At 40.6% G+C, this 26,550-nt stretch overlaps 1 protein-coding gene across 19 annotated transcripts in view; it reads right to left on the reverse strand.

Annotated features, from left to right (window-relative positions):
• LOC307176302 (uncharacterized protein) overlaps positions 1-26,550 on the reverse strand; it is a 619,483-nt gene that overhangs the window by 128,694 nt on the left and 464,239 nt on the right. For all 19 annotated transcript variants that reach the window (XR_013824694.1, XR_013824695.1, XR_013824696.1 and 16 more), the window contains one exon: positions 2,253-2,371. Coding sequence is in view for 5 of the 19 variants with exons in the window: in XM_079902283.1 (XP_079758409.1) it covers positions 2,253-2,371 (119 nt within the window). In the remaining 14 variants the exon portion in view is untranslated. The remainder of the gene's footprint in view (positions 1-2,252; positions 2,372-26,550) is intronic.

The raw sequence follows: 26,550 nt of genomic DNA on the forward strand, positions 1-26,550 counted from the left end.
CGTGGGACCCATGCTTTTAAACCTAAATTATTTGGAGAAACATCTGATGTAGCTACAGAAAGAATGGGGACGTGGGTACCCGGCTGACATGACTTTAAACCCTGGCTCCCTGATAACTAGATGTGTGCCTTAAACAGGTAGCTGGGCCTCAGTGTCCTCATCTGTCTGGTGGGGATAATAACACTGCACGACATGTAATGCAGCCAGCATGTAGTAGATGTTCAATTCATGTTGATTCCTTCACCTCCTTCTTGTCTCTGGGAAGGAACTGAAATAATTTCCTCTTGGTGCACTTTCTTCATCCCCCAGTTGGAAGGCAGGAGACCTAGGTGAAGAGCTGCCTGACTGGGTAAGGGCTGCCAGCAGTAGGTGTTGTTAGATGTGGTGCAGCTTGTTGACTTCCTCCTGGGGGCCTAGTTAACAACTGGTGTGTTCCTTGAGAGTCAATTTCAACTTTCACTTCTTAGCTCCTAAGAAAAAGCTGAAAGTTAACTGAAGTCTTTTTCAGACAGGAGACATCTTTGCCAGATCCCCAACCGTTCCACCTTTATTCCGTCTCTTCCCAGTGGGCATCTGGGGAACTGCAGGCTAGCCTTGCCCCTCCTCCGGCACACTGACGGGCAGGGGCACTCATATCTACCATGCCTGAGTCCTGTTGTATGCTAGGAGCCGAACCCAACAGTGAGCTCTCACTGATGCTTCAGAGCAACCCCAAGATAAAGAAGAGAAGCTATGATCATTGCTATTTTGCTTGTGATTAGGCTCAGAGAACTTAAGTCACCTCCCTTCCCGGTGCCTAGCAGTAGAGGTCATGCGTCAATACCATCAGTCATTCTATTACTGGGATTCACAGTTCATAATCATGGGGCTTCGTTTGCAGACACAAGTTTATCATGTTTTCTAAGTGTTCATTCTAGCAACAATGGGGGAAAAAATCAAAGGGAGAAATATAAAATTTTCTTTTACATTCTTTGCTCTCCTAACCTTTCACTTCAGTTTCCCTAGCAAGGCTAGAAGGATGAAAATAGTGACCATAGTGGGACAGAGTGGATTTGATGAATCTGATTCTGGTGGCATGAGATGGATTTTTTTTTTTTAATACAGAGGTAATATGATATAGTGGTTAAATTCATGGTCTCTGAAGCCAAATTTCCTGGGATCATTCTCCTTCCTTTCACACGTGTTGGTTTTCAATAAACATCTTGCACCCAAACTACATCTCAGTGTCTACTTGCAGAGAACCCAACTAGTGAAAACTAGCTATCTGCATTTGTTCTTCTTCCTTTTTATTCCATAAGCCACTGCAGTCATTTCCACCTACGCCCTTTCCACTGAAACCATATTTAACATGGGTTCAGTGGTCTCATTGTGACACTAATGTTTGATTATCAGATTTGACTTTCTTGGTTTCCTCCCTGCAATTAATGTAGTTGACCACTTACTCTTAATACTCTCGATTCCTCCAGCTGCTCCTTTAGTCACTGTCTCTTCAACAGTCTTCTCTCCCTTCTATACCCCTTTAAATTTTTATTTATTTATTTATGGCTGCGTTGGTCTTTGTTGCTGTGCGAAGGCTTTCTCTAGATGCAGCGAGCGGGGGCTACCCTTCATTGAGGTGTGGAGGCTTCTCATTGCAGTGGCTTCTCTTGTTGCGGAGCACGGGCTCTAGGTGCGTGGGCTTCAGTAGTTGTGGCACGTGGGCTTAGTAGTTGTGGCTCACGGGCTCTAGAGTGCAGGCTCAGTAGTTGTGGCGCACGGGCTTAGTTGCTCTGCAGCACGTGGGATCTTCCAGGAGCAGGACTTGAACCCGTGTCCCCTGCGTCGGCAGGCGGATTCTTAACCACTGCGCCACCAGGGAAGCCCCTCCCTTTAAATATTAATGTTTCCCAGGATGTTTTCTCAGCTCACTTCTCTTCTGACTCCACATACTTTCCCCAATCCAGTTCTTCTAATTTCACCTGTTTTGATAACACCCCAAATTGCGTTTTCTGTCTTGATCTATTCTCAGTCCCCAGACCTGATTATCCAAGTGCCTGATGGATAGTGCTTTCTGGTTTCCTCCCTGTCCTTCAAAGGCAACATGTTCTAAGGAAATTTATCATCAGCTAAACTATACATAAGTTCCCTCCTTGCATTCCAGCTAGAAATTGAAGAGTCATTCTTGGTTCCTTCACCTTCCATGTGTCTCCACAATCCCTTACCAAGTCCTGTGGGTTTGGTTCGTAAATATGTTCACTTCTTTCCTCTCTTACCTTGTCTCTATTGTGTCTATGTTCCTCAGACCATCGGTGTCTTTCATATTGGCTTGGCAATGATCTTCTCATCAGTCCATCTGACCCACAGGCCATCTGCGCTCCTTGTAAATGTGAATCTGGAAAATGAAGGGCAACAGAAACTCTCTCATTGATCATATATATATATACACCTTAGTATAACACCTGTGGAAATTGAAGATTTGCATAGCCTTTGACCCAGCAATATACTCCAGAATACATTAGAGAAACTCCAGCACACGTGCACAATGAGATATGCACAAGAATGCTGTTAAAAATAATGCTGCTCTGGGCTTCCCTGGTGGCGCCGCGGTTGAGAGTCCGCCTGCCGATGCAGGGGACATGGGTTTGTGCCCCGGTCCGGGAAGATCCCACATGCCGCGGAGTGGCTGGGCCCATGAGCCATGGCCGCTGAGCCTGCGCGTCCAGAGCCTCTGCTCCATAGCGGGAGAGGCCACAACGGTGAGGCCCGCATACCACACACAAATAATAATAATAATAATAATAATAATAATAATAATAATAATGCTCTGAACATCTCTTTGGGGGGGGTGGAGATCTATCTCTCTTCTCCTTCTTACAAATCCACCAATCCTCTCAGATTAGGACCCCACACTTATGACTTCATTTAACCTTAATTACCTCTTAAAAGCTCTATCTCCAGGTATAATTACATTTGGAGTTAAAACTTCAATATCTGAATTTCACTGGCAGTGGGGCGCATACAATTCAGTCCATACCAAGGGTCTAGCATTCTAAAGGAACATCTTAGAAACTGTTTTGTAGAGATACTACTCAAACGTAGTTCTCAAATCTGCCAGTTGGATCGGCTAGGAGCTTGTAAAAAAAACGCAAGTTCTCAGACTGTACCCAAGTCCTCTTGAATCAGAATTTCTGGGGAGGAGCCAAGGAATGTATTTTAATGACTTTTCCAAGTGATTTTTATGCATTCGCAAGTTTGAGGATCACTCTTCTCGAGGACATTCAGTCCTCAACAAGATTTTGTGAGTAAACTTGTTTCACGATGAAATGTTTAGCGATGCTGCCTCCACAGAGCTAAAGAGGTTTTCATTATTTTTGTGGGACTTTAGAACTTGGGATGGGTAGTTTGTGCACTGTCTATCTCTAAGAGAAGGATGCCTGTATCGCCATAGAATATCTTCCCACCATGAAGCACACCGTTCCCAACACCCTGTTCCCGAGTTTTTAAAGGCAGAACAATTATTAACACCTGGAAGAACCAGGAAGAAAGAAAACTTACAGCTTAGGGAAAGTTGATCTAAAGTAATGGCCAATTTTCATACACTATTATTTTATGTGTTAACAGGCTTGTATTTCTCTTCTTAATTAAATTGTATGTTTCATCTCTGTGAGTGGACACTGGGTCTCATTTCATATTTACCCCTGGACTAACGTTTGTTTCTAGGATGTGCTCAGTAAGTATTGCTAAATGTCTGGCATTCAATTTATTTTATAAATAGATGACCCTAACTTTTAAAACTTGAACTTCATATGAGGATATTTATTTATTATTATTGAGATGTTATCGATCTTAATCATCCTTTAGGTACTCCTCACAATGTGAAAAATGGTAGATACGGAGAAGGAAGACGGTATCATTTCTGGTTCTTAGTCTTACTGACTTGTTGACCTTGGTTAGATAACCTCTCCATGACTCAGTTCTCCCTTCTGTAAAATGGGAACATAATACTGCTCCCTTTGCAGGATTAGTGTAAAGCCTGGATGAGGAAATGCTGGTGAAAAGATTTTTCAAGGTGATATACAAAGGCTAATTGTAAACTTCAGGCAAATCTTCAATTGTTTAAAATAGGTGACCCTATCAATACACTATTAAGTGCAGAAACTGTCAAATTTAAGTGATTCTTTCCAAAGAGTTTTTTTTTGTTTATCTTTAAGAGTGCTGCTAGAGTGGGGTCATCCCACTTGCCCATTCCACTTTGCCCTTGGTATCTCCATTCACTGGGATACAATGCTGCAAAGCTTCATGGTATTTAATATCGTGGGAGAAATGAATCTGAAAAAAGAATCACAGTTGAGTCATTGCTAACTTTGATGAATTAGCACCGAGGAGCTCTTCAAGATGTCATCTTTTAAGCTTTTTGAATGATTGGTTTTCAATGGTTCTCTCTAAAGAATTTTAATTCTGAGAGCTGCACAGACAAATGCACACACACAAATCATTTGGCGTCCACCTCCGAGAGAAAAGAAAAGTGCTTATGGAGTGAAATTTCACCTTTCTACTTCACCAGCTTCCTGTACAGCAGGAAGCTCCGTAGTAGAGCAGAGTTTTTCTTTGCTTAAAGTCTAACATTGAAGAATTTCTTCTAAGTACGTAGTTTTAAGAGTAAGGAGTATACGTTTAAGAATAATAAAACCCAGCTGAGGAATTATCTATATTTCTTTCCAATAATGTGAAAAAGAAAATCAACTCCAGTTATAATGGAGATGATTTTACTAATGATGATGACAAATATTTATCACAGACTTGCTCTATGCTATGAACTGTGTAAACTGTTTTACACATATAACCTCATTTGATACACCAGCAAACCCACTGGGCAGAAACTACTATTATTCCCACTTTATAGATTAGGAAATCGGTTTAAAGAGGTTTTGAGGGGTGAAGCAACTCCCTCAATAACACAAGCTGTTAAGTGGTGAGGCTTGCACCGTTAAGTATGGAGTCCTTGGTTCTGACACACACTCACTGACTGATATTGGTCAAGACTCTTAAGCTTCCGGTCTCAATCTCTCCAGCTGTGAAATGGGAATGATTAGGACCCATCTCAGAATGAGACAGTATGCATGTAAAAACATTGTCTAAAGAGTGTGAAATGTTTAGGGAGTTTTAATTTCTTTTTGGTAATTCATTATTATCCATATTCTTTTGGATAACACTGACGAGGCTGGCCCTAGAATCAGAGTGTCTGGGTTAGAATCCTGCAGGTACCACCTACTTGCTATATGGCTTTGGTCAAGTGACTAACTTCCCTGTGCCTCAGTATCTTCATTCGTAAAATGCAGATAATGGATTAACATGTTATGTTTATATTTTTATTAATTTATTAACTAATTAACGCTTGTGTATGTGTGTCTGTCTGAGAACAGTACTGACACGTATGTGCTAAATACTTTTTACCTATTACTATTACCATTGTTGAGGCTTTCCCTTGGAAGCATACTGCTGACACGAGCTTGGGAGAAGACACTGGCAAAGCAAGCAATGAAGACAGAACACTTTGGCTTCCTTGTAAACATTAAAGGTACTTCCTCCAGATGAATTTTCCTCCAGGAAAGAAAGAGGAGATACACTGCCTTTTTTTGCTTTTCATTTTCCCCGCTTGTCTACTCCATTCACACCCTTCAAGTAAGGACAAATCAGCAAAACCCCAAGAGAGTCACTGTTACAGGGATAATTATGAACTCGCCGAGTCCTTGCAATGTTTATTATTTAAGTTCTTAAGTGCAGATAGTTAAAGGCCCAACAGCATCGAATCTCACAATTATAAAAACCTGGCCCACAGAAGCCCACACAGTGCTTGGAGTTGTGCATTTGCTTCGACACATCCTCTTGGTAAACTGATGCCCTAGTGTACTCCCTAAGCATTTCATGACAAGGTGAAATCCCTTATTGTTTAAAATTTACATTCTTCCTGAGTTTGCATATTTTCGTTGCATTTCCTTTGTTACCAATGTACCAAGTCCTTATACCTTCTCACTGCATTTACTGCAGTTTGAAATGGTTTCTCAGAAATGGGACATTAAAAATCCTGGGTGTGACCCTGAGAACTGGAGACAGCTTCCTTCGGAAGCTGTTCAGGCGTGCTTAGCATTAGTCTAGACCATCATTTTTTCTCAAGGTCCTCAGGTAGAGACCCTATATAGGGGCTGATTATTAAGTATAAGAATCCACTAAAGAAACCACCTTGATTACTAGAAACCCAAGTTTGTAGTAAGAGGAGAACTGCAGTGATTTATTCCGGAAGAAGGAAGATGTAATTGTCTTCTAAATACTTTCTAAGTACTGGGCACTGAGTCAAACACTTTCATATCCCTTCTAATGTGTGATTTAGTCTAAGGTAATAATTTAATGTAATTCTCACAATCATTTGGTGAAATGGATATTATCTCTATTTTATAAATGAAGAATCAGAGGCTGCAAGAAACTTAGGCACAGAGAGGTTAAACAAATTAGACATGACCATTCATTACCTTACCTACTGCTGTGTGACAAATTACCCCAAACTTCAGTGGCCTAAAACAACAAAGGTTAATTACCTCACGATTCCTGGCACATAGGAAGCTCTGTACAGGTGACTGCTATCTTTGTTGTTGCTGGCACTGGTCTTGATGCCATGTTTAGCTGAGCTGGCATGTGTTTTAATAGAATTATGGAAGGTAAGGCTACAGAATAGTAACAGTTCAGGCAAGTGTTTGCTATCCTAGGTGCTGGACATATATAAGGCCAATTAACTTCACAATAACTCAATGAGGTAGATATTCATATTATCCCCATTTTAGACATAAGAAGCTGCGTTTTTCCCATTGGGTGTTTCTGGCTCAGGGTCGCTCATAAGGTTCCAGTCAAAATGTCGAGTGGCCTTGTAGTCGTCTGAAGGCTTATCTAGGGCTGCATGATCCACTTCTAAGATAGTTCATCCACATGACTGTTGGCTGGAGTTCTCAGTTCCTTGCTGACTGTTGGCAGGAAGCCTCAGCTCCTCTTCACCTGGTCCACTCCATAGGGTTGCTTGAGCATTCTTACGACATGTCTGTTGACTTTTCTCAGGGTAAGTGTTCCAAGAGAGAAAGCAAAGATTAAACCACAATGTTTTGTAAAACTTAAACTCAGAAGTCAAACATGTCACTTCCATTTTATTCTATTCATTAGACATGACCCAGTATGTTTAGCCCATGCTCAAGGGAGACGGTAATTAAGCTCCACTTCTTGATGGAAAAAGTATCCCAGGATGGTAACAGCTCCACTATTCCTAGCCTGAATATCTGTATTATTTCTTGTCATTCCCTTATGTCCCCCACACATATTTGGGTTTGTTTTGTTTTTTAAAGATTTTTTTTTGATGTGGACCATTTTTAAAGTCTTTATTGAATTTGTTACAATATTGCTTCTGTTTTATGTTTTGTTTTTTTTGGGCTGCGAGGCATGTGGGATCTTATCTCCCCGAGCAGGGATCGAACCAGCACCCTCTGCTTTGGAAGGCGAAGTCTTAACCACTGGACTGCTAGGAAAGTCCCCCCCCCACACACACATATTTGTAATTAGATTCTAAATATAAACCCTCTTGAAATTATCCCAATTTGAGTCTGTTGTGTTTCCTGATGGGAACCTGACTGAAACAATAAGTAAGATTAATGCAAAAGGGAGAAAGTTGGGAATTTTTGCATAAGCAAGTATTGGGACTGAGGGAAATAAGCACTCATCTTGGCACTGAAGTTCCAAGATAAATGGTTAAAAAAAAAGAAAAACCTAGGCTAGTGGGAGAGACATATATAAATTGATATCCCAGAGTAAATTCTGAACCAATATACACCAGCAGAGTAAAACCAAGAGTGATTAACTGAATTTGAGGGAATAAGGGAAGGCTTCAAATGAGAGGTGACATTGAACCAGGTCTTGATGGATAAATCTGGATTAGCCATGAAGACTAGAAGGCATACAGAAAACAATACGTACAAAAGAGCAAAGTCACAGTATAATAACTAAAAGCCAGACTATCTGGATTGAAACTCTGCCCTGCCACCAGCAAGTTCTTTGACCTTGGAAAAGTTACTTAACCTTTCTGTGCCTCAATTTCCTCATTTGTTAAATGAGGATAATAGGATAGCTTGAGGAAGAAAATCAATGTCAAATGTTTAGAATAGTTCCTGGCACGTAGGAAGCACTGTGGGTGGGATTATTATCCTTTGCTGCTGATGTCCCTCTTCCTGATGCTCTGTATAGCTGAATCGCGGTGTATGTTGGATAGAATTATGGAAGGTATTAATTAACAATAATTCAGACAAGTGTTTGTTACTTTGAGTGCTTTACATATATGAATCAATTAAAATTCACAATAACTCAGTGAGGTAGACATTAATATCATCCCATTTTAGAGATAAGGAAAGAACTCTGAGAGACATTTAGTCTTGCTCAAGGTTAACACAACCAGTAAGTAGCACAGAAAAGTCAAACCCAGGCAGTCTGGTTGCAGAATTTGTGTTCCCAAGCTTTACATCATAACAGCCTAAGGACTGGGTTAGGAAGGAGCCTGCATACCATGACCATATCATTTTATCTAGGGAGTAACTGAGAGTGAGTAAAGAATAAGAGTAGAGGAGGATTGCATTTATGTATTAGAAAAGTGACTCTGACCACTGTGCACAGTATACATTGGAGGGCTGGAAAAGCTGGACACAGGAAGACTGAAAAGAATACCCTATTGTGGAGGACAGTCAGGCTGAAATCTGGTCTAGGGGTGAGACAAGGGTCACTGCGAAGTAACGGGAAATAATGTTGAAGAACAGTGTCCTCATATTGAAAGCTTTCATTTTTTCTTGTGTCAACATCTTGTGTCAGGTACTGTTTTCCAAAGTGCATCTTCCTCTTGTTTCTTCATATACAGACATGGCATCACCCAGCTTCTCTTACAGATAGTTGTGGCTGTGAGATGGAGCTTTGCCAGCAAAATGTGAATGGAGGTGATGTGGGCCACTCCCATGCATTCTTCTTTATTCCTTTTTCTCTTCTGGCTGGTTGTGATGGCAACCTCGAGAGTGACTTTGGAAGCTACATATTCAAGATGGCAGAAGTACTACCAGCTTGGATTCCTGAATGACTGCGGAGCAGAACACCTCACCACAACACACACTTTATTTGTCACCTCCCTGGACTGTTACATAATGATACAATAAAGATTTCTGTTGAGCCATTCCAAATTTGTAGCTACTTGTTATCACAGTGTAGCCTAAACCAATGCATATCAGACCCAAATAATGCTGAAATGAAGGTAGCCTATTGCCCAGAGGCAGTTTAAACCTTTAGTGTGAAAGCTTTCTCTTTGGTATAACTCTCTCATGCTTTTTGAAACCTCTTTCTTTCACAGTACTTTTGAGAAAGTCCTTTTGTACACATCTTGGCTTAGGGGAAATTAAAAAGAGAGCATGTGAGAGAGGAATAAACTACTCAGGTTTCAGGATTTACAAGAGACGTCATCTGCCCTGGTGGAAACAGCATGCTGGTCAGTCATTTGTAACCCACGGAGCATTGAATTTCTGAAATTAGAGTAGTTTTGATTTATGAAGGTTAATTTCACTGAAGAGGTTACTGGGGTGATAACCCCAAATATGTAAAATCCAGAAAACTTGATGGCAGGAAACCAGAAATGGGTAGGCATACTTCTGATTCTCAGAGAGTACAAAGTAAAGAGGGGCCCCTGAAGGCTGACGGCACTGGAAAAACAGAAGAAACAGGTTTCTTTTTTTAAAGAGCAGGTAACCTCAAACTTAACTGCTAATGACTGTGTTTCATTTCAGTCTACCCCCGTGGTTTTGTTTCTTATACTCTGTAAAATGTGAGACTTTTTGGTCATTTTGACAGATTTTCCAGAACTAAAAATATCAGGGGCTTAACTGAGAAATCATGGGTATTTTTGACAAAGCTGTAGATTAACCTGGGAAATTCTCTCTACCTGCTTAAAGAAAGAAAAAAAAAAGAGACATCTGAGAGTTACAAAGACTCTTTCAGTGGTTGACGTAAGGTTTCTGTCTTTCTTTACCATCTACATCTGCCCTTATTTACATATACAATAATGGCCCACGATTAGTTACAGCAGTATTTTAAAATGTGCTGATATTAATTAATCAATATAGGAGTTAATAATCCCATTTCTCTGTGAGTTTTTATGCACTAAAAAATATATGAGGATGAAATGCATACTTGTTTTTCACTAAAAATTAAGTCATTAGTCTCCTACTGCTTTCAAAGGCATTTATTGGCACCAACTATGCGTATGCACAGCTTCCTGATGTGAAAACTGAGTGTAACATCGTTATGTAACTTGATGACATTCTCACCGCTAGGAAGTGGTACTCTTCCTTCTAAACCACTTTACTCTCAACTTACTTTCACATGCTCGTGTTAAGTCAACAAGCACTTATCGAATAGTAACCTTGGGCCTGGCTTTGTGGTAAACACTGAGGACCCAGATGCTCTCTCTGCCCTCATGGAGGTCACAGTTGCAGAGAGAATCTAGATATCATCAAATAACCACACAAATAAATATTTGCTTATAAAATGAGATAAATGCTACAAGAAAAAAGAAACCCAGAACGATTTGAAAGCATGTAACGGAGAATCTGATCATATCCAGTGATCCAGAGTAATGTTTTCCTGTAGAAGGAAAATGAGAACTGACATCTGAAGGAAACACAAGCCTTCATCAGTCAGCGGTGGTAGATAAAACATGGTCGGCTTCTCCGATCAAGAGGTAGAATGGGCTTCCCTACCGATTGAATCTCAGCTGGACTTCGACTTCCTGTATCCAACAGACCATGGAAGAAGCAAAGGCTCTGCTTTTGCTTTCTTGGAATGCGTCCCTGAGATTGCCAGTTGAAGAAGCCCAGTCTTGCCTACTGGAGGATGAGAGGCCAGTGAAGAAAAGCTGTCCCTGCTGTGTCCCCTGAGCCCCACCAGCTGACGTCCTGTGCCAACTGTGAACAAGGCCATCTTAGATCATCCATCCCCAGTCCAGATGCCAGAGACGTACAGTAGCAAAAGTAACTCCGACTGATACTAGCAGAAGATTCCAGCCCAAACTGTTGACCACAGAATCATGAGCTAGTAAAATGGCTGTGATTTTCAGACACTAATTTTTTTTTTTTTTGCGGTACGCGGGCCCCTCACTGTTGTGGCCTCTCCCGTTGCGGAACACAGGCTCCGGACGTGCAGGCTCAGTGGCCATGGCTCATGGGCCCAGACGCTCCATGGCATGTGGGATCTTCCCGGACCGGGGCACGAACCTGTGTCCCCTGCATCGGCAGGCGGACTCTCAACCACTGAGCCACCAGGGAAGCCCCAGACACTAATTTTGAGGGTGGTCTGTTCCATGGCAATAAGTTACTAACACACCAGCTGTAGTCTGGAGGCTGGGACTGAGTTCTAGGCAGAGGGAGAGGGTGCGCACAAGTCTAGCAGAGGGAAGAAAGCACTTTTAGGGAAAGAAAGACAAGAAGACAGAAGATTTTGGAGGGATAGACAAGGTTCAAATCAAGCAGAGTCTTTTAGAACCTGTCAAAAATCTCTATTTTTATCTTGAAAGCAAAGGAAAGTTACTGGAGGGATTTTAAGCAAGGAATTGAAATGGTTAGATTTATGCCCATGCATGGCTTTTTTCGTTTACTAGACTGCAAACTCATCGTGGCAGGGATCTATATGGAATACCCACAGCAGAAGCTCAGTAGGTCTTACTTTTTTCTTGACTGATTGGATCATCAAGCTACGCAGTAGGAGAAAGTGAAATAGCCCATGTGTCTGGGCAAGTTCAGAGGGTTGTACAGAGTCTGAAAATAGAGGGCACGGTAGATCAGACACTGCACCCACCTCAGTTTGGCTGGGGGGAGGGTCTATCTATAGCTGAAAAAGTCATTATTTCTACCAAAGTTTCCCACTGAAAATCTGTCTTTGATTCATCTCCTGATCAGCTGGCAGCCACTGCCTTCTTTGCATTTGAACTAGAGTTCCCTCAACTCAGTTGGCTGGTAAACAGGTAGAAGAGACACAGGAAAACCCAGATGAATTACTGAGCTGAGTCTCTAAATCCATTAAAGCTTTGTCTCTAGTGGTTTGTGAGGCTCAAGAAGAAGTTGTTAATGAATCAGAGGAGACTCTTGGAAGTCTGCTGGCTATTCTGTTTCTTAATTCGAACTCAACAAGGTGTCATGGAATTACCCATGGGATTTGGAATCAGACAGTCGTAAGTTTAAATCCATGCTACGCTATTTACAACTTGCATGATCTTGTGTTAATAAATCTACTTCTGCTTCAGTTTTTGAAACTGTAAGGAGCATAGGGATAATAAAGTCTACCTCTCATTTGGGTGAAGATTAAATGAAATGTATACAGAAAGCACCTGCACAGAAGTTGTCAATTAACAATATTTTACTTTCCATTACTCTTCAGAGTTTTGGAAGAATTTTGGAAGACAATTACCAATGGCATTTTGGTTTTTTGCTGCATTTTTTTCATATGTATTTTAATTTTATATTTAGTTTTGCTGAAGATCTGCTTGACTTTAAACAGTAACATCATTTTTCTGTGGCCCATGTTTCAATCTTCTCTTTACTACAGTTCAATGATTCTCAACATTGGCTGCACATTGGAACCACTGGGAAGCTTTATCAAAAATATCGATGCCTGTTTTTATCTCCAGAGATAACAATATAATTGGTCTGAATTGTGGCATGGATAATGGGACTAGTTAAATAAAATAATCTTTTGTAAATAAGTATGTGCACCAATCCATTGAACTACAGAGATTCTCGAAGGGTCAAAGTAGTTATTCCTAGAACCCGGCTGGTTTAGCAGTTATTTCATCTACACCAGGCCCATAAAAATGACATATTAAAACCTTTTAGTCAAGATGGCAGCTGAATAGGCCTGGGGCCACCTTACAGGTAAAATGGCTTTGTGGCTAATTAAGTGAACACTCTCGATATAGCTTAAGGGAAACCAGCCTTGTACCCAAGACCAAGGAGTTGTGTTTCCTCCTCACTTGAGATAGAAAATGAAAAATAAGTATTATATTTAAATTACATGGACTTGTGATCCTCTAATATTTCACTTGTGTTATCTCATGCAATGTGATTTCTGTCTCTATACGTTTACGTTTCTTGATTTCACTTTTTAAAAAACTAATTCTTCAATTAGGGTATGCTGCCACCAGGTGGCAATGGGGCCTCACTTGCAATCACCATCTATGAATAGTAATTGTTCATTCATACATTCACTCATTCATGGTTATTTGGAAAAGTTGATATACCTTTTCCCTTACTAGCATTTAAAATTCAAAATGTAAACTTTAACAGTACAACTGAACTTGTATAGTTAATTTTAGTTTTAATAATTATAAAGATGCTATGTATGGGTGTCCATAAATAATTGTACATGAATGTGAAACTTTACAGGTCTACATGTATGAATGCTTTTAGAAAAATTAAAATTGAAGGCAAAAGTCAGGACTTTCTTCAATACTCCCTATTAATTGGTCATAGCATGACCATGCATGCTCGTTTCTGTGCTCTGTAGTCAAATTTTGCTGTAGTGTTATGAGATGGAGTACTGCTATGAAACTTCAGATGAACTTGATATTAAAATTCATTCACATGGATTCTCAAACATTCGAGCAATGAGTATTTCCAATTAAAGAATTATTAATGTAGCTGTCTCCCCACAGCCTGCTAATGAAATTATTTCTATCAATGTTACCTCCTGATAAGTTATCTTTCATTCTTTCCACATAGAAGAAATAGAACAATAACATCACTTTGTGTTATTTCTGGATATACTGAGTCCTCATAACTGATTCTTCTTAATCATAAAAAAGACTTTCTTTCTTCTACCCATGGAAAAGGGGAACATCATGATGATGTAGCCATTAGCTCCGTGTGACTTGAAAGCTATGTACAGTGATTCTCCTCTGTCACATGAGCTTGACTTTAACATCACCTTGAGCTTTTGACAGATTATCTTTGACTTAATGGCTTTACTAAGAAGCAACTTAGAAATTACTTTTAAAACATCTTGTTGTCCATAAAGAGGAAATGATAATGCCTTTATATCTCCCTCTATGCAGATACCTTCTGAAGAAAGGAATCTCAATGATTCTCCCTCCCTCCATTTGATATCACCAATGCCAGGACACTTGTAAGGGGTCACAGCAAACTCAAACAGTGCACTTATATGAGCTAGAATGCCCCCATATCTGAGCTGAACATGCAACATTTTTACTGCTTCCAAGGTGACTGAGTATTCTGACCAACAGAGCCACTTCATGCTAATTGCTGCCTGTGAAAGCTAATCGTATCTTCTTTTATACATTTAGAAAAACATGGGAGGGCCACTTAGCCCAAGCTATCCACAAGGAGCCAAGTTGAGCAACTTTATGTGTAACTTCTGAAGCCTACATAACCAAAAGCAAGGAGAACTGGACTCAGGGAGATGGCGGTGCTAGCAATACTATTTCTCTTTCTATCTCGAGCTCCCCTGATCCTTGAAATCATTTCCCATTCCTTTAAAGAATCTGTGAACCTCAGGAATCTGTTCAGCCTAAACTGGATCAGTCATAGCACTTTTAAGATAGCCTTTTAAATGGCATTTTTACGCAAGCTTTAAACTGAGATTGATAGCATTATCAGATAATAGATATTTGTGGATTTGATCTTTGTGGGAAAAGATCCCAAAGACCCATAGAAATTTTTAAAAAGCTACATCAAAGCCCATCTCTAAAAATTCTGCAGCGGCCACTCCACACAACGCTTTTCTTTCATTTTCTGCGTTCATTATCCAATTAAATAACCTGATTTAAGATGCTAAAATGTTCCTCATTTTCTAAAACTGTTACTCTGTCACTTGATCCTTGTATCTTTATGTAACCCTTCCTATGTTTCTGCCATCTTTCTTTGGTTGGTTCGTAATCTCTTCTGAGGCCAGGACCACATCATGGCACTCTACTTTGGTCAACTCCTGATGCAGAGTTAGGTACTGCAATCCTCCATTGAAGCCTCTGTCTATCCGATTCACTCATGCATTCATTTGTTACCTGGTACTGTATTCATTTTCTCAACCATTATGTATTCATGCAATAAATATTTATTGAGTAGCTATTCTGTTACAGGCACCCCTCTTGATGCTCGGTATCTAAGAGTAAATGAAACAGACAAGAGTCCTTTTCCTCTTGGAGCTCATGTCCTAGTGGCTGGAGGAAATGAAATGTATCGGAAGCTATAGGTAGTGATAAGGAAAAAACCAACAGTTCCTGAGGCCATCTTGACAAGGTCAGGCTGTTGACATGGAACCTTAGCCTGACTTCAGCTGAGGTCAGGAATGGTTTTCCTGCCTACGGCCGGCTCCTGGTGAACCCGGTGTGGACCCTAAACAGTGGAATGCTGACTGCACTGAAAGCTTCCTTAAACCCCCTCTATATTCCCAGCCAGAATAATTGGGCTCCCCTCATACTTCCTGTGCTGAATTTTAGTTCACCAAGCCTAGAATTCTGCCCTAAATGTCCAAGTTGAAAACCTTTCCCTGGTCAGTTCTTCCAGACCCTGCTTCTCGGGGTTTTAGCTTGCCTTTCCTTCCCCCGCAGTCCTGGCTAACATATTGCTCCACAGTGGAACCATCACCTGGTACCACCGTGTCTCCATTGCTTTGTTCTTTTAAAATAATTTATTCATATGTTAAAATGTAAATGAATTACCTACTATATACGAGATGTTTTATTGGGACATTGGGATACAGAAGTAACTAGATAGAAGTGGAAGAAGAGATACTTTTTATCAGACACAGTTTATCACCTTCCACATACTTTTACACAACAGGTATGCCATCTTTTTTTTGTTGATATGAGATTATTTTTAAAAATTTACATTTCTTATCTATTGCCCAAGGACTCTCTTTGGCTTTAGAAATTACAATGTGTATGTATATATTATCTCCTTCTAGGATGCCAAGTATAGCATTTTGTGAAAATAAGCTATTTTGAATAAGAAGATATACATGTAATAGAAACTACTGCATTTTTTTTTTTTTTTTTTTTCGGTACGCGGGCCTCTCACTGTTGTGGCCTCTCCCGTTGCGGAACACAGGCTCCGGACGTGCAGGCTCAGCGGCCATGGCTCATGGGACCAGCCGCTCCGTGGCATGTGGGATCCTCCCGGACCGGGGCATGAACCCGTGTCCCCTGCATCGGCAGGTGGACTCTCAACCACTGCGCCACCAGGGAAGCCCAGAAACGACTGCATTTTAATAGCATATATCTTTGTACCTAAAGTTACCGTCATTTTTGAAAATGGCAGTTAACTTTTTTACTCTATTTTTGTGCATAAATTGCATGGATTCTGCAGAGGTAACGGGTGTGCAAAAGTGCCTGAATGGTTCAATTGGCCATTTAGTCTTACTATGAGACAATTAGAGTCTTCTTAAGGACAGAATGGTTGGACGTGGAAGGAAGCAGTTTGGAAAGGAAACAGTCTGAAACAAATACACATTTATGGGTTTAATCAGACCTTGTCTCAAGCACCTGAATCTTACGTTCTTACCTTATTTCTGCAAATATCCACTGGCCTACATTTTTTTCTTACTCCTTCAGGCTTTTGAGTTCCTGCTTCCACCCCCTGCAGTTGTTCTGTTCTTCTTGCTTTGTGCTGACTACGTTGTAGAACGGAGATAACTAGTATGGGTTAGCACTTGGGCTTGAGACCCATCACTTCTAGGCCTTGCCCTTCAGAGAGTAGTAAGCGGACTGACACAAATAAACATTCCCTGGGAGGCTGTTAGAAATTCAGAATCTTAGGCCCTACTCTATCCCAGATCTGCGTAATCAGAATATGATTTAACAAGATCCCCAGGTAACCCATATGCAATATTAAAATTTGAGAAGGACTGAAAGTCTAGAGGAATAGTAAATGGAAGACAACAAAACGACACACCTTAGCACTGTGGGGAGATACAGATTCCCACCTCTCTTCTCACTTAGATCCTCCACAAGAAGAGAGCTAATAAGTTAACTTACTGATGTAATTGGTTTGATTTCAGGGGCCAGAGTGGCAGAGCCAGGACCAGGGAGAGGCAAGTGAGGCTTGTAGACTGCGAGATTTCTGGGGGCATTCACTCTCAGGTGTTGACTCTGCAGCTGCAGGAATCTGAGGGTTTGTGACTCCTTAAATTTTGCCCCGTGGGGACACTGCTCACCTCACCATGGTCCTGGCCTTACTGAGTGTCAGGCTCATCACTGAATGGCATCAGTGGCTGATGAAAGGTTAGCTACCCGAGTGTGAGTATCTCTCCTGCATTCTTTCTTTAGGATGAAGCCCCACTAGATGTATTTTTTTTTGTTCTCCTCCCCTACTCTTTTGCATCTATCCTCTGTGGTTTGATGGTAAAAAAACACATTTGGGAACAAAATGTAACGTAATGAAAAGGGCTGCAGAGGTCCTGCAACTCCATTCACTTTACTAAGAATTCAGAGCATCAAAGCAGCTTGGGACAACCCAGACCCTTGTTAGTCTTTTGTCATGGGTCCTTGTGCATACATCTTTCTTGATTTGAGAAATGGAGTAGGACTCAGGCTTTCCTGCAATTTCTTACTAGAGAGTTCCACACTGAGAGAGATTAGACATGTGTCTGGTTATGTATAGAGTGTTGATGTATTTTCTGCTTAGCTCATGATCCCTGAGGCACAGCTCCCACAGTAGAGAACTCTGAAGGGAGGAAGTTTGAATGACTGGATCACCAGAATACCACAGACATCTCCAGTGGCCATGCAGGACCTGAGGCAGGCTCCTACACTTTCAAGCCTTCACTTTTCTCATCCATAGAATAAAGATGATAATACTACTTCCCACTTTATGGGATTATTGAGAGGATTAGATCAACAAGTACGTGTGATAAGTACTTCATAAAGTACCACGTAAGTGTTTTGTTTTTAACCTTGTAATTAAGTTTAAGAGGTACACAGGAAACAGTGTGTTTTTTGGGTGAAAGAGGCTCAGAGACCTTAAGTACCATCTCAAAATCCCACAGTCTTAGGTACCAGAGCTGAGGCTTGAACCAGAGTCCTTAACTCTGTCTCTTTCCTCCCCCGTCGCACTGCCTCTCAGACATGTAGTATAGGCGTCTTATTGTTTATGTTCTCTGAAATTTAAATGACACGCCCTCCACCCTCCATTTACTTTCCCTTTTTATATCAAGGTATCTTTTCAGATTCAGCCCCTTGGGATCTAGTGTCCTAACTGAAATCATTATTGATGGGCTTCTTGCAGACTTGCAGGTAAGGCAAGAGCTGAAGCGACGCAGGCTCTTTCTATTTGCATTTCAGGTGGGTCGGCAGAATGTGGCCCTAGAGCTGTGCCTGTATGGTAATAAAACATCTTGGAAAGCACAGTGCCTCTGCAGCAGGCTTGGGCCCACATTCAGGCCAGCCATGGGGTTCCACATCGGCTAACAGTCCTCCAAACTACCCATGTGAGAAAACCAAGGCCAACTTGGAAATGCCTCCCACATACACCCAGAAGCCTTACCTATCCCAGACTCTGCACTGCTCAGCTTCCTCAGCTGCTTGGGGCCACCCGACACTCCACTGGACACCCCCCCACCCCTGTTTCTAAAGTCAGTCCTCATTAGAGACTGGAGAACGTTCACAGGCTCCAACAGCTTCACACAAGGCACCAAGCGCTCCACGTGTGCCCTACTTTTGAACTCCAGATTGTTCCCTCAGCTCTGTCCCACTCTTCTACCCAGAATCTAATCTGAGGTCTTTGAAACTGGGATATTTATTTGTTCTTTCCACATGATCTTCTTTGGTGAAAATTAACCAGGCAGAATGCCCTGCTTCCGAAACCTTTCACCACACATCCTATGATCCTCATCCCACAATCAGTGAACGACCCTAATCATTCATTCATTTATTCCCTATTCCATTTATTCATCAACCAACAATGTTTATTGAGCATCTTCTATGAGTCAGACTCTGCTATGCATTGCGGGGCACACTGGTCCACAACACTAGTCTTGTGAAGCCATACCTTCTTGGAGTAGGTGGATATTCATTTACTTATTTATTACACAATGCAGACAGATGATCATATTAAAGCTTTGGAAAGCTCATGTTGACTGCAGGTTAGAGAATAGATTGGAGGAAGACTAGTGTAAACAGAGGAAGACCCGTTAGGAAATGATTGCAGAGATCAGGAGTGAGAAGGTGGCGGCTTGGACCAGAGCAGTATCACAGTAGATAAAGCCTGGTATTGCAGGACCACACTGGAGGCACTAAGTTCTAGGGTTTTCCTAAGTAACCTAGTTGTCATGTTGGCATGGCTATCATTGGTAGCACAGAAATGACTTAATTAAGGTGTGGTAAGAGAAAGGTAGGAGGCAACCTGCAGGTGTAGACGAAATACAGGAGGAGGTTAAATGTGGTCTTTGGGTGGGGCCCTCAGGAAGCTATGAGATATTTCCAGGAAGAGATGACACATCTCTTTGATGCCCCAGTGGTTTTAAAATTTTTCTGCATGAAGTTCACAACTTTCTACCCATGTACTCCTCTCCCTTTTCCATATCCCTCCCCCTTCCCAGACTGCTTGAAACTTCTTATTCTGCCCAGGTGCTGGGGTCCTTTTCTATGCTATGGTTACCTCCTAACAGCTTGAAAATGAGGCAGGATTGCATAATGGTTAAGAGCACTCACTTTTGAGTTGGACTGACTTGGATTTGAACCTCAGCTGTGCTACTTGCTAACTACATGGCTTTGGGTAAATTACTTAAATTTCCTGATATGGCAGGGCCATACTGGAGGCTAGGGCTAATGACTTCAGTTAAGACACTAAATTCTAGGGGTTTTTCACGAGAAAAGTGAATGTTCATATCTGCAAAATAGCAAAAATTATAGCACCTACCACATGGGATGGTATGAGGATTAAAAAAGATAATGCCAAGATTGGTTCAAGATGGCGGAGTAGAAGGACGTGCACTCACCCCCTCTTGCGAGAGCACCGGAATCACAACTAACTGCTGAACAATCATCAACAGGAAGACACTGGAACTCACACAAAAAAAGATACCCCACATCCAAACACAAAGGAGAAGCCACAATGAGATGGTAGGAGGGGCTCAATCACAAGGCTTCAGTGTTGGGTCATCTCAGGCCAAATAACCAACAGGGAGGGGACCCAGCACCACCCATCAGCAGACAAGCAGATTAAAGTTTTACTGAGCTATGCCCACCAGATCAACAGCCAGCTCTACCCACCACCAGTCCCTCCCATCAGGAAACCTGCACAAGCCTCTTAGCTAGTCTCATCCACCAGGGGGCAGACAGCAGAAACAAGAAAAAGTACAATCCTGGAGCCTGTGGAACAAAAGCCACATTCACGGAAAGACAAGATGAAAAGGCAGAGGACTATGTACCAGATGAAGGAACAAGATAAAACCCCAGAAAAACAACTAAATGAGGAGAGGTAGGCAAACTTCCAGAAAAAGAATTCAGAATAATGATAGTGAACATGATCCAGGACCTCGGAAAAAGAATGGAGGCAAAGATCGAGAAGGTGCAACAAATGTTTAACAAAGACCTAGAAGAATTAAAGAACAAACAAACAGAGATGAACAATACAATAACTGAAATGAAAACTACACTAGAAGGAATCAATAGCAGAATAACTGAGGCAGAAGAACGGATAAGCACCCTGGAAGACAGAAAGGTGGAATTCACTGCTGCGGAACAGAATAAAGAAAAAAGAATGAAAAGAAATGAAGACAGCCTAAGAGACCTCTGGGACGACAATAAATGCAACAACATTCGCATTATAGGGGTCCCAGAAGGAGAAGAGAGGGAGAAAGGACCTGAGAAAATATTTGAAGAGATTATAGTTGAAAACTTCCCTAACGTGGGAAAGGAAATAGCAATCCAAGACCAGAAGGCTCACAGAGTCCCATACAGGATACACCCAAGGAGAAACACGCTGAGACACATAGTAATCAAATTGGCAAAAATTAAAGCCAAAGAATAATTACTGAAAGCAGCAAGGGAAAAACGACAAATAACATACAAGGGAACTCCCATAAGGTTAACAGCTGATTTCTCAGCAGAAACTCTACAAGCCAGAAGGGAGTGGCACGATATACTTAAAGTGATGCAAGGGAAGAACCTACAACTAGGATTACTCTACCTGGCAAGGATCTCATTCAGATTCGATGGAGAAATCAAAAGCTTTACAGACAAGCAAAAGCTAAGAGAATTCAGCACCACCAAACCAGCTTTACAGCAAATGCTAAAGGAACTTCTCTAAGTGGGAAACACAAGAGAAGAAAAGGACCTACAAAAACAAACCCAAAACGATTAAGAAAATGGTCATAAAAACATACATATCGATAATTACCTTAAACGTAAATGGATTAAATGTGCCAACCAAAAGACACAGGCTTGCTGAATGGATACATAAAAAAGACCCATCTATATACTGTCTACAAGAGACCCACTTCAGACCTAGGGACACATACAGACTGAAAGTGAGGGGATGGAATAAGATATTCCATACAAATGGAAATCAAAAGAAAGCTGGAGTAGCAATACTCATATCAGATAAAATAGTCTTTAAAATAAAGAATGTTACAAGAGACAAGGAAGGACACTACATAACGATCAAGGGATCAATCCAAGAAGAAGATATAACAATTATAAATATATATGCACCCAACATAGGAGCACCTCAATACACAAGGCAACTGCTAACAGCTCTAAAAGAGGAAACCGACAGTAACACAATAATAGTGGAGAACTTTAACACCTCACTTACACCAATGGACAGATCATCCAAAATGAAAATAAATAAGGAAACAGAAGCTTTAAATTACACAATAGACCAGATAGATTTAACTGATATTTATATGACATTCCATCCAAAAACAGCAGATTACACTTTCTTCTCAAGTGCGCACGGAACATTCTCCAGGATAGATCACATCTTGGGTCACAAATCAAGCCTCAGTAAATTTAAGAAAATTGAAATCATATCAAGCATCTTTTCTGACCACAACACTATGAGATTAGAAATGAATTACAGGGGAAAACAAGGTAAAAAACACAAATACATGGAGGCTAAACAATACGTTACTAAATAACCAAGAGATCACTGAAGAAATCAAAGAGGAAATCAGAAAATACCTAGAGAAAAATGACAATGAAAACACGACGATCCAAAACCTATGGGATGCAGCAAAAGCAGTTCTAAGAGGGAGTTTATAGCTATAGAAACCTACCTCAAGAAACAAGAAAAATCTCAAATAAACAATCTAACCTTACACCTAAAGGAACTAGAGAAAGAAGGACAAACAAAACCCAACGTTAGCAGAAGGAAAGAAATCATAAAGATCATCGCAGAAATAAATGAAATAGAAACAAAGAAAACAAGAGCAAAGATCAGTAAAACTAAAAGCTGGTTCTTTGAGAAGATAAACAAAATTGATAAACCATTAGCCAGACTCATCAAGAAAAAGAGAGAGAGCACTCAAATCAATAAAATTAGAAATGAAAAAGGAGAAGTTACAACAGACACCGCAGAAATACGAAGCAGCCTAGGAGACTACTGAAAGCAACTCAATGCCAATAAAATGGACAACCTGGAAGAAACTGACAAATTGCTAGAAAGGTATAACCTTCCAAGACTGAACCAGGAAAAAATAGAAAATAGGAACAGACCAATCACAAGTAATGAAATTGAAACTGTGATTAAAAATTTTCCAACAAACAGAAGTCCAGGACCAGATGGCTTCACAGGTGAATTCTATCCAACATTTAGAGAAGCGCTAACACCCATCCTTCTCAAACTCTTCCAAAAAATTGCAGAGGAAGGAACACTCCCAAACTCATGAGGCCACCATCACCCTGATACCAGAATCAGACAAATTTACTACAAAAAAGAAAATTACAGACCAATATCACTGATGAATATAGATGCAAAAATCCTCAACAAAATACTAGCAAACAGAATCCAACAACACATTAAAAGGATCATACACCATGATCAAGTGGGATTTATCCCAGGGATGCAAGGATTCTTCAATATATGCAAATCAATCATTGTGATACACCATATTAACAAACTGAACAATAAAAACCATATGATCATCTCAATAGATGCAGAAAAAGCTTTTGACAAAATTCAACACCCATTTATGATAAAAACTCTCCAGAAAGTGGGCATAGAGGGAACCTACCTCAACATAATAAAGGCCATATATGACAAACTCACAGCAAACATCATTCTCAATGGTGAAAAACTGAAAGCATTTCCTCTAAGATCAGGAACAAGACAAGGATGTCCACTCTCACCCCTATTATTCAACATAGCTTTGGAAGTCCTAGCCATGGCAATCAGAGAAGAAAAAGAAATAAAAGGAATACAAATTGGAAAAGAAGAAGTAAAACTGTCACTGTTTGCAGATGACATGATACTGTACACAGAGAATCCTAAAAATGCCACCAGAAAACTACTAGAGCTAATCAATGAATTTGGTAAAGTTGCAGGATACAAAATTAATGCACAGAAATCTCATGCATTCCTATACACTAATGATGCAAAATCTGAAAGAGAAATTAAGGAAACACTCCCATTTACCACTGCAACAAAAAGAATAAAATACCTAGGAATAAACCTACCTAGGGAGACAAAAGACCTGCATGCAGAATACTATAAGACACTGATGAAAGAAATTAAAGATGATACCAACAGATGGAGAAATATACCATGTTCTTAGATTGGAAGAATCAATATTGTGAAAATGACTATACTACCCAAAGCAATCTACAGATTCAATGCAATCCCTATCAAACTACCAATGGCATTTTTAACAGAACTAGAACAAAAAATCTTAAAATGTGTATGGAGACACAAAAGACCTCAAATAGCCAAAGCCATCTTGAGGGGAAGAAAATGGAGCTGGAGGAATCAGACTCCCTGACTTCAGACTATACTACAAAGATACAGTAATCAAGACAATATGGTACTGGCATAAAAACAGAAATACAGATCAATGGAACAGGATAGAAAGCCCAGAGATAAACCCACGCACCTATGGTCAACTAATCCAGGACAAAGGAGGCAAGGATATACAATGGAGAAAAGACAGTCTCTTCAATAAGTGGTGCTGGGAAAACTGGACGGCTACATGTAAAAGAATGAAATTAGAACACTCCCTAACACCATACACAAAAATAAACTCAAAGTGGATTCAAGACCTAAATGTAAGACTGGACACTATAAAACTCTTAGAGGAAAACATAGGCAGAACACTCTTTGAGATAAATCACAGCAAGATCTTTTTTGATCCACCTCCTAGAATCATGGAAATGAAAACAAAAATAAACAAGTGGAACCTAATGAAACTTAAAAGCTTTTGCAAAGCAAAGGAAACCATAAACAAGACGAAAAGACAACTCTCACAATGGGAGAAAATATTTGCAAATGAATCAATGGACATAGGATTAATCTCCAAAGTATATAAACAGCTCATGCAGCTCAATATTAAGGAAACAAACAATCCAATCCAAAAATGGGCAGAAGACCTAAATAGACATTTCTCCAAAGAAGACATACAGGTGGCCAACAAGCACATGAAAAGCTGCTCAATGTCACTAATTATTAGAGAAATGCAAATCAAAACTACAATGAGGTATCACCTCACACCAGTTAGAATGGCCATCATCAGAAAATCTACAAACAACAAATGCTGGAGAGGGTGTGGAGAAAAGGGAACCCTCTTGCACTGTTTGTGGGAATGTAAATTGATACAGCCACTATGGAGAACAGTATGGAGGTTCCTTAAAAAACTAAAAATAGAATTACCATATGACCCAGCAATCCCACTACTGGGCATATACCCAGAGAAAACCATAATTCAAAAAGACACATGCACCCCAATGTTCATTGCAGCACTATTTACAATAGCCAGGACATGGAAGCAACCTAAATGCCCATCGACAGACTAATGGTTAAAGAAGAAGTGGTACATATACACAGTGGAATATTACTCAGCCATAAAAAGGAATGTAACTGAGTCATTTGTAGTGGCTGGATCTAGAGACTGTCATACAGAGTGAAGTAAGTCAGAAAGAGAAAAACAAGTATCGTACATTAACGCATATATGTGGAACCTAGGAAAATGGTACAGATGAACCAGTTTGCAGAGCAGAAATTGAGACACAGATGTAGAGAATAAAGGTATGGAAACCAAGGGGGCAAAGTGGTAGGGGGTGATGGTGGTGGTGGGATGAACTGGGAGATTTGGATTGACATGTATACACTGATGTGTATAAAATGGATAACTAATAAGAACCTGCCATATAAAAAAATAAACAAAATAAAATTTAAAAATTAAAAAAAAAGATAATGCCTGTGAACACATGATGCAAAGCCTGGCCAATTATAATAGTTGATATTGCAAAGTCCTTCATTTGTGACAATCAGTGTTCTAAGTGCTTTATGTGTATTAATTCATTTTATCTTTCAAAGTATCCTCTTCTCCCCATTTAACAGATGAGGAAATCTAGAGGCAGAGAAGTTTAGTAGCTCCACAAGGGCAGAAAGCTATATAGTGGCAGAGCCAGTGCCAGGATTTGAACCCAGGCAGCCCCTCTCAATCAATAGACTATACAGCCTCTCTTAAGTAGTAAATACTCAACAAAGGCAGCTATTAGTATCCTCACTGGACATTTTCAGGAATTGAAATTGAGTTCTAGGGTCTCAGTAGGGGGTAGGTTCTAGTTGCCCAAACCTCTAGTTGCTTTGCCTTCTTTGTTGTTGAGAATCTTTCTCCAGTAACTGAATTTACTTTCTTAGAAAACTAAGGGGAAAGAATAAGTGCTCAAATGTTAAATGAATGATTAAATTGTCTGCAGTAGGCCCTTTGGAAAGGTCTGATGAACCAATGAGTGTTAGGGTTAGGAAGGGTTAAGAGGTGAGGGAGCCCCCAATGAGACCTGGTCTAAAGGGGGATGGGATAACTGTGGTTCTGGATGTGTTGAGTACGGTAGCAGAGCTAAGTGGGCTTTGGGACCATGCCCTGTTTCACCATATTTGTATCAGAATAGTACCTCTACCAAGTTTTCCAGCTTTTTTGTAAGTGACAGTTTGTGGTTAAACCATAGTTTATACGGATCCTAACATTTCTACTTGCAGTGTCATGGGTTATAAGCCCCTTGCATGGTGAGAAGCAGTGTGTAGAGGGGCAGCATGCAGAAGCTCACAGCAAATTGTCTGATGCTTGAATTCAAACTCCACTACTTTCTAGCTCTGTGGTCTTGGGCAAGTCGCTGAACCTTTTGGTGCCTGCATTCCCCTGTCTATAAAATGGAGATCAAACACAACTGGTGAGAGAATTAAATGAAATAATACACACAAGGGTTTAGCAGAGTGCCAGTAATGTTGGTTGTTGTTACTACAGAGTGCCAGTTGCATGCCATAATAACAAAGCAAGTGACCCCTTGAG

Source organism: Stenella coeruleoalba (genome assembly GCF_951394435.1).
Source record: "Stenella coeruleoalba genome assembly, chromosome: 17".
Lineage (NCBI taxonomy): Eukaryota > Metazoa > Chordata > Mammalia > Artiodactyla > Delphinidae > Stenella > Stenella coeruleoalba.